Genomic DNA, 12,500 nt, shown 5'->3' on the forward strand with positions numbered 1-12,500 from the left:
TCTGGGACTCTGAAGAGGATATCGCCGTTCGAGGCATACAGGCGCACCAAGTCTCGTGAACTGCCGCTGGAAACTGTTAACCGTGACACCAGAATAAAGTCCCCTCCACCAGCGGGCCCAGAACGAGCGAAGTCTCCTTTCGAGAGAGCGAGATCGTCAATAGAAAAGAAGTTCGAGCGAGCCAAGTCCCCCATAGCGGAAAGAGCCGCTAACCGAAAGAGCGATTTTCCACCTGGAAAAGCTCCACTAACTCCAACTCCAAACCGATCATCTAATGTACTGAAGGATGGAGAATGTCAAGCCGAAACGACAAAAATACCAGAGCCTGAAAATGCCCAGGTTTCAGAGAAAAATAAAGAGACAGAAAGGGAAAAACCGAAGGAAAGCGAAAAGGAGACGGAGAAAGAGAAGGGGAAAGACAACAAGGTCAAGAAGACATCGTCGTGCGATCCAGAGAAACCCAAATCCATGTATAAACTACTTGCTTCGCGCTTCAATCGTTCCGGATCCAACGTCCCGGACTCGAGTGTTCGATCAACGACGGACAAGCGTTCGGAGGAAGAAGACGTGAGCGAGAAGGAAGACAAGTTCCACCTCAAGAGACCCTCACGATTCCTCAAGCACAAGACTGAGAAGAGCTCGTCCAAGTCGAGCGTGTGTGACGAGGATGGCTCGGAGCGCCTTGAGAGGAAGCCATCGAAGAAGCTAACTGATGCTCTAAATAAGTTCTTAGGACGGAAGGAATCCAAGGGCGAGGAGCCACGTGCAGCCGCCAACACGCTGCAGCACCCAAGTGTTTTGGTTTCGGCCACCGAGGAAGAACATCCCAAAAAGCCTCCACGAGTGAAGCCTAAGAAGTTCTCAAAGAGTCATGAAAATTTGTGTCTGTCAAGTGTGGCAGAAGGAGGGGAGATGGTAACAGATCCACAGCAGGCCGACAAAATACAGGCAGCTGCTCAACAGGTTGCTGCAACCACCTCTCAGCCTGGATTTACACTCGAGTCTGTCACAAAGAGTATCTGCGACCACCTTTCTCAACTGGAGAGTGATATCACTTCACGGATCGGAAACATGGGCGTGCAGGAACAAGGCACTGTTGTACGGCCCACAGGGACGCCGTGCCGCCTACCTACAGCTTCTTCCGTACCATCCCTTACCACCTATGGACTCTCACCCGCACTGGCCAGTCGCCGCAACGCAAGGCCTACTAACCTAGACTTGGCCGCAGCAGGCATTGACAATCACAAGACCCCGCAAGGATCACAGGCACACACGGTCACTACCGCCAGCAAGGACAGCAACCACATTCCCGCCAGTGAGAGCGAAGGAGTTAAGTATGCGCAGATCAAGAGGCTTGGGGGTGGCACGGGGGAGGTGGCTCCCTCGGAGGATGGAAGTCAAACGCCCACCGAGTCAGGCGAGTCTACAACGTCTGGCCCTGACGACCAACGGGGCGTCAGCGAGAACGATGATGAGAGCGTCATGGACAGGATCACCAGGAAGAGCTACTACTCGCGTTTCCAAGAGATAAAGAAGAAGCCGAAGTTGAGACGCGCCAACACCAAGGAAGACATGGACCAGCAGTTGGCAGCGGCAAAGGCCCGACTCATGAAGGAGGACCAAGAGCGAGCGATGAGGGACACCCTCAGTCCCCACAAGTACACCTCCCCACTTGGGTCCCCTCGAGCCAACGTCACCTCACCCCCCTCGTGGGAGAACCCTCGCCGCCATTCTCGCAAGTCTTTGCCGCCAGAGGACTTCAGCCAGGCCTACTCAGGAGGGCGCCGGGGCGCTTCCCTGCAGCCGGATGATCTGCCCGGCATCCGTCGCCTGACCTCCGTCCAGCCGTCAGACATGGCCATGGGAGTCAAGCGTCGGCTGCCCTCCATGCCCCCTGATGAGCGCGTGCGTTCCTACCGTGCCCCGTCTGCCCCCAGGGAGTCCTTCTCGGGTCGTCGCGTGAAATCCATCCCGCCAGAAGACAAAACTCGTGGCCATCGTGCGCCATCGGCTCAGCCTGAGGACATCAGAGGGCCATCTCCTTGCAAGAGTCCTGAGGTAAAAGCTGATGATAGCAATGCCATGCCAGATGTTGTAGCTGCTGCTGCAGCTGCCGGAGCGCTGGCAGGAGAAGTGGCAGCTGTTGCAGTTTCAGACGGAACAAAGGAGCGAGGTAAGTCCAAATCTAGAGAGCCGTCTGTAAGTCGTTTGAAGAGTCCTGAGCCCACGGAGTCCTGGAGTAGTGCCAAGGATGAGACTCGCACTCAGGCCCGTGAGGAACTCTCTCGTCGTCTCACTCACCTAACACGCATCTCTGGCACGAGTGGGTTAGCAGCAGCTAAAAGAAATGTTGGTCTGGCAGGAGGCAATGCAAGCGACGGCAGTGGCATTCGGCCCTACCGGCGCACCAACACTACAGGACTTCTGGGGGAACCGGCCTCGACCACCCAAGGAGGAACCAGCACTGGCAAGACCCTCACAGAGAGACCTGCTTATCGTCGCACCAACACCATGGACCTCCCGCCTGCAGACGCAAGAGCACGGCCTGGGAGCGAATACAGGAGGATGCTTCAGGACCCTGCTCGTCGCTACTCGGCTGCCAGGTGGGTTCCTTGAGGCTCTCCCGCCCTGCTGTCAGGCCCTTCAATTTGCATCCTGGCAGCAGCATCTCCTCCCACTCATCTCCTGTAGCAGCAACACTAGCAGTAGAGCAACTACCACCACCTTCCGTAGTTGTACCATCCATGTCAATAGTAGAAGTAGCAGTCTAAATCAGCCTTTATGAGTGGCCGTAGGATGTTCCCATCAGCGTTAGATACTCCCACAGATGTCCTGCAAGCGAAGGCACCCCTGCCAAGTGGCCTCCTCCCGTCCTCCAGCGGTGAGTAGCCGTGTGAGCAGAAACACCGGATCACCACGACCTTTGCCACATATATCCTGCTTTCCCCTTTTCCTGTCCGAGCACAAAGTGTTGCTGTCTTCTGCCAAGTTGCTGTTTATCTTAAACATATGCCCTTAACGGTAGCTATGAATTAAAAATCGAAAGATTTCTTTTTGTACAGCCATATGCAAATGTGAATCACTATTATTTACTTTGCATTACATATGTACTAGTATATGACAGCTTTGTCCAGAGAAAGTGATAATATTACCATTAATACTGATGAGGAATACAAGCAACTTAATCCTATCCCATTTCAGTTTGTCTTTTAGGGCAATAAGTAAAAGTAACATGGCAGCATCAAAGTTTAATTGCATTTTTCCGTTGCATGGAGTTATCTTATTTTTATTACCTCCTTACCAAGCTTCCATATATGTTACTGGGTATGTCATCACTCACCCAAGTAAATACATCACCATTAACATTTTTCTATGGTAAATTATTTTTTTTTCTCTTATATTATTACTGCAATCACACACCTATTGCCAAGCTTTGTAAATGTATCTGCATAACCAGCCATTTTAAAAATACAATCATATTTATAATACCAACATCACTGCCTCAAAGTATGCAAACTTATATATTTACTGAATATATCACTAACACTGATGCAATATCTTAAACATAAATAACTGAGATATGGTTTGTATGAAATCTTACATTGTAGAATATTATCTCTCATGATATTCATACTGTTGATATGATTATATAATTGATAAAGATGCCATAGATGAATATAAATCAGTCATTCATAATATCTTCTAGGTAGATATATATCACTCAAGCGCCTTATCCAGTGATGATCATTTTAAGAATTTTTCTTCATGACACTCATGACTCTGACGGTCCCAAACCAACGCTAGTGACAATTCCTTCTATGAACAGACCTTGGACAACCCCCCCCCACCCACCCACCCAAAACCCCCCACCACCCCACCCACCCAAAATTCACCTACCCACCGATCTACCCACCTATTTTTTTTTTTTTTTTTTTTTTAATCATTGTCACCACCATCACCATCTGTTTTACGTTTGCCACCACACAATGACCAGGACATGGGCTGTGATACGAACTGTCTGACATTAATTGTTTCCTTCATCTCGGCGTTGTGGTCAGCATGGCCCGGGTTGGAATTACTGGATTGGTCTTCCTGCAAGAGTGAGATACTGGCATTGTTTGCATGCGATCTTACTAAAAGTGTTTTTCTTCCTTCCTTTTTTTTATCTGTTTTGCCTCGGGTATATTTTCGTCTTTTTGTGATTTTAGGCTTGGCTGGCGCTTGTGCTAATTTATATATATATATCTTTATGTTTGAAGTTTTGTGAATTCTTTGTCTACACATAAAGTGGAATAGCTTAGAATTTGCTTTATCACATTATACTGTTCTCTTAGAATATATATATTTGTTCAGATGTTCAGATTTTAAATGTATAGTATAAAGTTTAAAGAAAAGTAACAGGAAATATAACTGACACTTACATTGACACAAAGTAATGTAACAAAAATATAATCATGTCCGTCTAATGGGCATTAATGCTTATTAATGTACTTTTAACATTTACAAGTAACTTTTCTTTATAATTATATATCCACTAATACAATTTAATCACCTTAAAAAACACTATCTTCACTAACCGGTCTGACAAACTAGCCGGTTTTCGTATGGGTCAAAATACCGTTGACAATTAATCATAACATTAACAAAATCCAAGACTACTATTTATACTGTCGAGAGTAATTCACACTCCTTCTCCGCACCCATCACCAGGACACTCGTGGAAGATGAGGCTCTCAACACAGCCCCGACCCGCACCGCCTCTCGTCTGACTTCTCCAACGCCCCAGAGTTCCGCCTCTCCCAGTTACCGGAACTACTCCACCTTGGATTCTCCGAGATACTCCAGCGCGTCCTCCTCCATCACGCCCTTGTCACGCAGAACGTCTTTCTATCGATACTGAAATGCTGCAGGAGTTTCTTCAATTTGAAAGATTATATGTTCATGGAAGATATTTTTTGAGTTCTTCGTGAAAATGTGGGATACAGATTATTCTGTCATTAAATATCAATAAATGTGAGAAACTGTCATCCAAAACTTTCACTCTTTGTATACTTCTATGTACAATTACTGTATTCCTCCCATTATACTAATGGAAGCCTATTTTTTACATGTTACAATTTTCTATTGAAGTTCTGTCATTATACTTTTATGAATTATCCCCAAAGGCACTTCCTGTCTTTCTAATGGAAGACATTGCCGGAAAATGAATAGAAGGGAGAAAAAGCATTTTAAAAGTAAATTAATATAGAATGAGCTCTCATGCATTCTGAACACTTCATTCTATATAATATGCACAAGAAAATACTTCTTGCTTTATAACACTAACTATATATGCAAGCTCTCTGTCACACTATCAACATGCTATTTATTATTAACCATTTTTGTTTCAATTCCATTATCGTTAGATATCCATATTCAGGTATCTGTTTTTATAATGCTTGTTCTTTCAATCATGATATTATTTATTGCTTTGTAAATTTACCGATATAAGTTATAACTACTTATTTTGTAGAGAGGAAAGTTTGAACTGGTGCTAATTTCTTGGGTGTTTATATGAATGTCTCTTGTGTGATAACCCACTCTCACATTTCTGTACATAATGCAGTTAGCCAGAACACCATTTCTACTATAAACAGCTAAATCAGCAGCCTAAAATTTGTCGTCACAGAATCAGTCATTTCCAGTCTTACCCAAGATAAATATGCATGACATATATCTTCCGCCTGCAATCACACCCTAGGAAACAAGGAGGCCTCTCTGGAGCTCTTGTGAGTCCAATCGAGGAGCTCCCCGTCAAATTGTGGACAACTGTCAGGTCACCCTCCTCTCGTCTATGAAAACAGAACATGAGATCGTAAGCCATATATTAACCCTTATTTAAAAAGTATTCGAATTCTTATCATCCAGATTTGTTTTCCATGATCAGTTCTAGAGAAAAAATAGATTAAAAAATAGAGAACCACTTTCGAAACTTCATCAGAACCAATCTATCCTGACAGTATCTACATCCTGCTTTCTCAAAAGCACATATACTTCCTGATGTTGTTCCACTGGAGCAACTATCAGGAGATGCTCTTACCCTCTTATGCCTCTTCTGATAAGTGCATTGGCATTCTATCCCACAAATCAGTCATACAAATCACTCAGGGTACTTGTGGTGTTCTGGATTCCCCTTGTAGTGCTTCCGGTACTCAGGATGATCATAATCATTGCTCACTGGTGTTATACAAATAAAGTGACTGTTCTGGGGATGTGCATGTACCAGCATTATTACATGTTTTATATTTGTCACTTTTCTCAAGTGACAGATCAAATTTATAATGTAAATTACATTCACTTGTAAACAGGTTCACCTTTTTTTTTTCTTTTTCTTTTTATGGTCAGATGCAAGTCCATAAATTATCTGATCGGGTATTTCAGATTTAAAATAATTGAATAATATGATACAGCCACTTTATTTTCTTAAAATACATGTCTGCAGTCCTACAGAAATAAACAATAAATTATGCAATTCCTCTTCAAACAAAAATTCACAACTAGTCCATTTGGGGTAAATTCACATTAAGAATAAAATTCAAATCAATGGATATGATACTATCTCAGAAAACTATCAATGAACTGTATAGCACAACCATATCATATTTTTGCATTTTAAACATTAATGTACGTATTTATTTATAGTAAGCAAATGAAGTGTATATAAGTTTTTTCCCACCTTGTAAGAACAGGAACAATCATCCATCTTGTATATGTATCTGTAAATATTTCTGTTGAATAATGGATATCTTAACAGATAATACTGTAATAAAATATGTAACAAAAGTTGTGACGTTGATAGTGTGACTACAAAATACCGATAAATGACCATAATTACAATGCACCTACAAGACTACGTTTCTCTACTAGTAACCAAATACGTCCGACCATAAACACGTGAATTTCATTATGAAACTTATAATGTCTACTTTTTGTAGCAATGACCATACTGTTTTTAACCAATACATGGATACTATATCTAGATAAGTGTTCTCAAAACCTTTGTGTTGAAGTGCACTTGTTCGGAGTTTCAGTGGCGACGCATTACTGACGCTGCTACTGTGTATAGTCTCTTGGCGACCCCTTATTTGAGGCACTTCTTTTCTGGCACCTAATGGCAGTCTTCCATCTGTATTCTGTGCCTTACGATAATTGTAAATATTTGTGGTATAACCCTTTTTTTTAATATTTGTATTTCTTAGATGAAGTGATTGTTAATTATTCTAATTGTGTCGGTTCACTTATTTGTATCTACGAATGAATATTTTTCATGCTACTGTGATTTTAGACTGTATTTTAGATTTTTTCTATTTGTATCACAGATGACTAAGGTAGTTTCTAGCATTTTGATTCAATTGATTTTTATGTCTAAATAGCAGCTTTTTGCACACCCTGTTAAGACTTAAACCAAGTTCAGGTAAATGTAGGCCTGATGAACAATTGCAAAAAGGCAGTTGCAGAAGAAATAAATATTTTTACTGTACTAAATACGGATATTTTTTTCTTTACTTTTATTGCTAACATCAATCTTTCAACTGCTATGTCTGTGTTCATGGGTGTGTGTGTATATATATATAGATTGTTAGACATTGACATTATAAATTGATCTGCAAGCACAAAAGCACAAGGGTCAACACTTGAGTCCTTTACCCTGGTGTGTAATATCTTCAGGCAGGGGCTGCAACATTACCCAGGTTGTTGATATTCTTGTTTAACCGAGCGTGTTTATTTAAGATTATATATTGTTCAGGATCTCTCTCTCTCCTGGACTGGCTCTTCCTGTGTTTCTTATGTAAACAGTAAATAATAATCTCATCTTTGTTTTATTTGGTGACCCCAGAGAGTAAAGGTAATTTATATACAGGTAATAAATGGCATATTCTGATCAAGTTCTCTTAACCCTTTCGTGCTGGTTGATGCGTTATCATGTAAGTGTAATATTACGCATCTCTCTCTCTCTTCCAATTGTGTTTTACATCATAACATCGCTCATATAGGTGCAGCGTGGCATTGCGCCGGGAGAGATCTAGCACTTAGTGTTTTTTTTTAGAGTAAGAAAGGAAAAGGATTAAATATATAGGTTTTTCATTTTCATTTCTAGGAATTTATGTACTTTGATACAAAGAATGATTTGAACAGCCAATATAGTCTTCATGATACAACATAAAGATATAAATTTCTAAAAATAAGCATAGTATCACTGGTGAAAATAAACAGCAGAAACTGGTCTGTAATTAAGATCCAAGAAAAATCAATATCATACACACACGGCACTTGTTACATTGATGCCTCCTCTGTGCTTTTGAAGTGGTCGTCATCCAAGGTCGAGTAGATGTGGCCTTCAGTGCTCAGGAACTCGAGGGATTTGCTGCAACAAGATAAAAATTAATACTGTAAATCTGTTCTACTTTTTCTTGTCATCTCACTAAGAAAATAAAAGAATGCAAATTCAGTGAAAATTGGAATTAAACTTGTATCCATTTAAACATTTCAATAAATGGTGAAAAAAGAGAGATCTATAAATATTTATACTTATATAAACAGATGTATGTTGGGATATAGCATTATGTGGCAGGCATGTGAATTTTTTACATGGAAACTCAGTATTAAAAAAAATATATACATATGAACATATAAATATAACCATAGAGTAAAATAATATCCTAATAAATTCATTTTCTTTCTAAAAATTAGATGAAATGTACATTACATTGAAAATATTGCTTACATTAGAAAAAAACATAGATCATATCCACAAGTACAATTTACATGCTGCTTACTGTTGACAAATAAAACCAGAAAATACATGAAAAAACAATGTATAATAATGACAATAATGATACTAATGATGATAATAATAATAATAGATTGTAGAGAAATGATCTATCATAAAAAACAAAGCATGGAATACTCACTCAACCTGCGGGTGCCCAGCCTTGCCCTTCAGGGTGCTGTAAATTGAGTCTCTGGACACACCCTCATTGTTTGTGCAAATGCTGATGGCCTGATATACTAGACGGTCGATGCCCTCCAGCCCGTGCATGTTGCTCATGCCTCCACTGCCTGCCCCTCTCATGCCCCCATCCAGGCCGGTAGCACCCACGAGGGAGTTGGACATCATGCCAGAGGGACCCGACATGCTCCTCATCCCACCAGAGCTTTGCTGTTGGGGGGGAAAGGGAGGGCTGGTAATCATCTTTGGAAATGATTTAAAAGAAAAGTTCATCATGTGTTATTTCTGTAATCCTGTGTAACAAAACAATGATCCTACATAATGTAACTGTAATATATTAGAACAACTACAATCCAAGACATTACAAAATACATAAAATAAAAAAAATCTTATACATACATATAACTTCTGATCTATTCAGGGAATCATTAAAATATATATATAAATAAATTAAAATAATAATAATAATAATAATAATAATAATAATAATAATATTAACACAAGATCCACCCACCAGTGTCTCAATATGCTGAAGCTTGAGCTGTGTATGAATGACCTCCAGAATGTGCGTGGTTATAAAGTTGAGGTCGGTGATGGGGACAATGCGGAACACCATAAGGTTGCGTTTACCCTGGTGGGACCTGATCGACCCAGCAACACGGCAGTATGTCATTTCCATCAGAGGGCCCTTGGAGCCGTCATCTCCGCCTTCCTACGAGAGAGGGGGAGCAAAAGCAATATCGGTTAAATTCCTAGTTAGATGATATGACAGGGTTGTTATCTTATGCAAAATGAGAGAGAGAGAGAGAGAGAGAGAGAGAGAGAGAGAGAGAGAGAGAGAGAGAGAGAGAGAGAGAGAGAGAGAGAGAGAGAGAGAGAGAGAGAGAGAGGGATGGGGAGAAAGGGAGAGAGAGAGGGAGAGGGTGGGGGGAAGAGGGGGAGAGGGAGAGGGAGAGGGAGAGGGAGAGGGGGAAGGAGAGGTTGGGGGCTGGGGGGAGTGAGTGAGAGAGAGAAGAGAGAGAAGAGAGAGAGAGAAGAGATAGAGAGATAGAGAGATAGAGAGAGAGAGAGAAGAGAAAGAAGAGAGAGAAATAAAGAGAAAGAGAAAAAGAGAAACAATCAAATTCAACATAAACTATACATATACATCAATACATACACTTAGGCTAAAACAGCTAAGCAACTCTAACCTGATCTGCATCAATCCACTGCACAGCGTCAATGAGACCAGTTGTGTCATCAATGGTGTAGGTTATCTTGGTGCTCGTAACATCTACTGCACGAATCAGGCCAACAACAGTAATCATGTGCACCTGTTGAGACATATAGTGGTAAATAAATAGAAAAGGAAAACCTTCCTTATTAACAACAGATGATTTCTTTGCTGTAATCAATATATATCAAGTTCTAATTACAAGGACATATAAAGTCTTCAAAAAATATATAGATATATAGAGAACTTTTATGAGGACAAACCCAAAAAATATGCCAAACTCACATCCATTCCTGCAATCTGCATTGTGTCCTCAGCCGAGTCAACGATGCTCTTCACGGTCACTGGGACCAAGTTCTGTGAACGCCTTGCCTGCAATAAAAGTAATAAAAAGAACAAAAGTGAGATCAATAACCAATGAGAAATGGTAAACAAAACAAGATCATACAATTGTTAACATCACTGAAAACGAGAGAGAAAAAAAAAACAAGATAGCTTTCTAACAAAATCTCCTCTCATAAAAAAAAAGTCTTGTGAATGAGACGACCTATTCTTACCTTCTTCTCTCCCTGGCCCGGCGTCTCCATCTGCGCCTGGGAGTTCATGAAACCCCCGTCGGCACCGCCTCCATAACCCCCGTCGAAACCATCTGGCGGAAAGGTGCGTTATTTATGGCCGAGCAATATGTATTTGGAATTAACCTAGAGTGATGATGATGATGATGATGAAGAGGAAAAAGGGGAAGAAGATGAGGTAGAAGAAAATGAGGAAGAAGAAAAAGAGGAAGATGATAAAGAGGATGAAGAGAAAGAAGAAGAGGCAGAAGAGGAAGAAAAGAATGAGAGAACTCAAAAGTACAATACAAAAGTCTGCCGCCTCTAATGGATAGATTCTGGCAATCTGGCAATGGATTGAAAATGTTAAACAACCCAAATGGCATAGTTAAATGGCATAAGCAAATAGAGGTACATGTAAAAGGCTCTTTACCCTAATTATCCAAGAGTCTGAAGGTTATAATCATGGAATAAGTATCAATAGAGGATAGGACAGCAACTGTCTACCTCTCATCAATTCCTAACAGTCTTACACTGACAATAGCAACAAGTGTTATACAGAAGACAGTTTGTCTTTGACTGCCGAGGATAGTGAAAGGAAATGGCTTGGTGCAACAACAGACGATTCATCCTCCAAGTAGGCGGCAAATCCCCCCCGTCTCTTGGGTGACAGAGGGATGTCGCCAAGCAATTGCAACCGACTCCGCGTCTCAATCGTTCCGGCAAAGGCTAGCAAACCCCCAACGGGTTATATTCCGAGAGGGGGAAGCTCGGACTGGTTCCTCATACCTAGATGTACGGCTAAGGAAGGTTAATATGCTCTGTCTCGTCAGAATGTTATTTTATTCTATCATATTAGACGAGATTTATTTTGTCATCTCGTTTTATTTGAGGGAGTTTATTTTCTTATTTCACCTTATTAGAGGAGTTTTTTTTTTTTTTTTTTTTATTAGAGGAGATTCCTTATCTTATTTCATCTTATCAGAGGAGGTTTACTTTATTCTTTCATCTTAATAGAGGAGTTTTGTTAGCCTCTCCCCTTAGCCTCAAAACAACCACCGACTCGCCGCCCTTCACAAAACTCTCAAATTCCTCCTAATATCACCACCTATATCCCGTTTCCAAAAACATTCTAGAACAACAATAATAATACATTTATTCGTTCTACAACAACACGTTATTCATAAAGACATTCTAAAATACCGAAGTTATAGAGTAATTAACTAATTCTTAATTCTATCGGTTATTTGTAGATTGTTATATTAAATTATCGTCGAAATTAGCTAAATTGTGGATTTTTTTTGGGAAGAATTAGACTCAGGATTTTAATTATTGAAGAAAATAGTGAGATTAGGAGTAATTTTTTTCTCTCGTTTGGTTTTAAGTGTTAATGGGGAATGATATTAATATTTGTCACAAAAGAACGTCATAATGCGATATCTAAGAGACGTAGGTATGTAAAATCATAAAATAGAAAGACTTTACGGAGAAAATCATAAAAATAAAAACACTCAAACACGAAACCCAAACATCAGATAACAACCCCATCCCGCAAAACAGCCATAATTCCCCTTATTTCTCTAGATTAATAACCCAAACCCCTTTCAAAATAAAGCCCAACCTCTAATTAATCTCTAAGACAACTCACCTCCGCCGCTACTCCACATTTTGAGGCGAAATTAAGAGAAATTGAGAGAAAATTTTCCCGAAAATCGACGTCACGAGAGAGAGATGTTGTGGCGGA

The 12,500-nt window shown here is 40.7% G+C and overlaps 2 protein-coding genes across 22 annotated transcripts in view; one reads left to right on the top strand and one right to left on the bottom strand.

Annotated features, from left to right (window-relative positions):
* LOC122251660 (uncharacterized) overlaps positions 1-7,851 on the top strand; it is a 120,440-nt gene extending 112,589 nt beyond the window's left edge. For 8 of the 21 annotated variants that reach the window (XM_086544827.1, XM_086544831.1, XM_086544835.1 and 5 more), the window contains 4 exons: positions 1-2,603; positions 2,828-2,881; positions 4,059-4,100; positions 4,711-4,982. The exon at positions 1-2,603 is cut by the window's left edge and continues 1,814 nt beyond it. In XM_086544827.1, the coding sequence (XP_086400953.1) occupies positions 1-2,603; positions 2,828-2,881; positions 4,059-4,100; positions 4,711-4,900 (2,889 nt within the window). In that variant the 3' untranslated portion in view covers positions 4,901-4,982. Of the gene's footprint in view, positions 2,604-2,827; positions 2,882-4,058; positions 4,101-4,710 lie in introns of all 21 variants that reach the window. The other 13 variants (XM_086544838.1, XM_043013724.2, XM_043013732.2 and 10 more) reach the window with 6 other exon arrangements.
* Positions 7,852-8,117: 266 nt separating this feature from the next.
* RPA2 (Replication protein A2) overlaps positions 8,118-12,500 on the bottom strand; it is a 4,434-nt gene continuing 51 nt past the window's right edge. Inside the window, exons 1-7 of the mRNA XM_043013743.2 lie at positions 12,405-12,500; positions 10,760-10,851; positions 10,488-10,574; positions 10,180-10,302; positions 9,504-9,701; positions 8,952-9,199; positions 8,118-8,404 (exon numbers count right to left, since the gene is read on the bottom strand). The exon at positions 12,405-12,500 is cut by the window's right edge and continues 51 nt beyond it. Coding sequence (XP_042869677.1) covers positions 8,314-8,404; positions 8,952-9,199; positions 9,504-9,701; positions 10,180-10,302; positions 10,488-10,574; positions 10,760-10,851; positions 12,405-12,423 — 858 coding nt within the window. The 5' untranslated portion in view covers positions 12,424-12,500 and the 3' untranslated portion in view covers positions 8,118-8,313. The remainder of the gene's footprint in view (positions 8,405-8,951; positions 9,200-9,503; positions 9,702-10,179; positions 10,303-10,487; positions 10,575-10,759; positions 10,852-12,404) is intronic.

This window comes from Penaeus japonicus, unplaced genomic scaffold, assembly GCF_977035675.1.
Source record: "Penaeus japonicus unplaced genomic scaffold, GWHDUDI00000001_assembly GWHDUDI00000015, whole genome shotgun sequence".
NCBI lineage: Eukaryota > Metazoa > Arthropoda > Malacostraca > Decapoda > Penaeidae > Penaeus > Penaeus japonicus.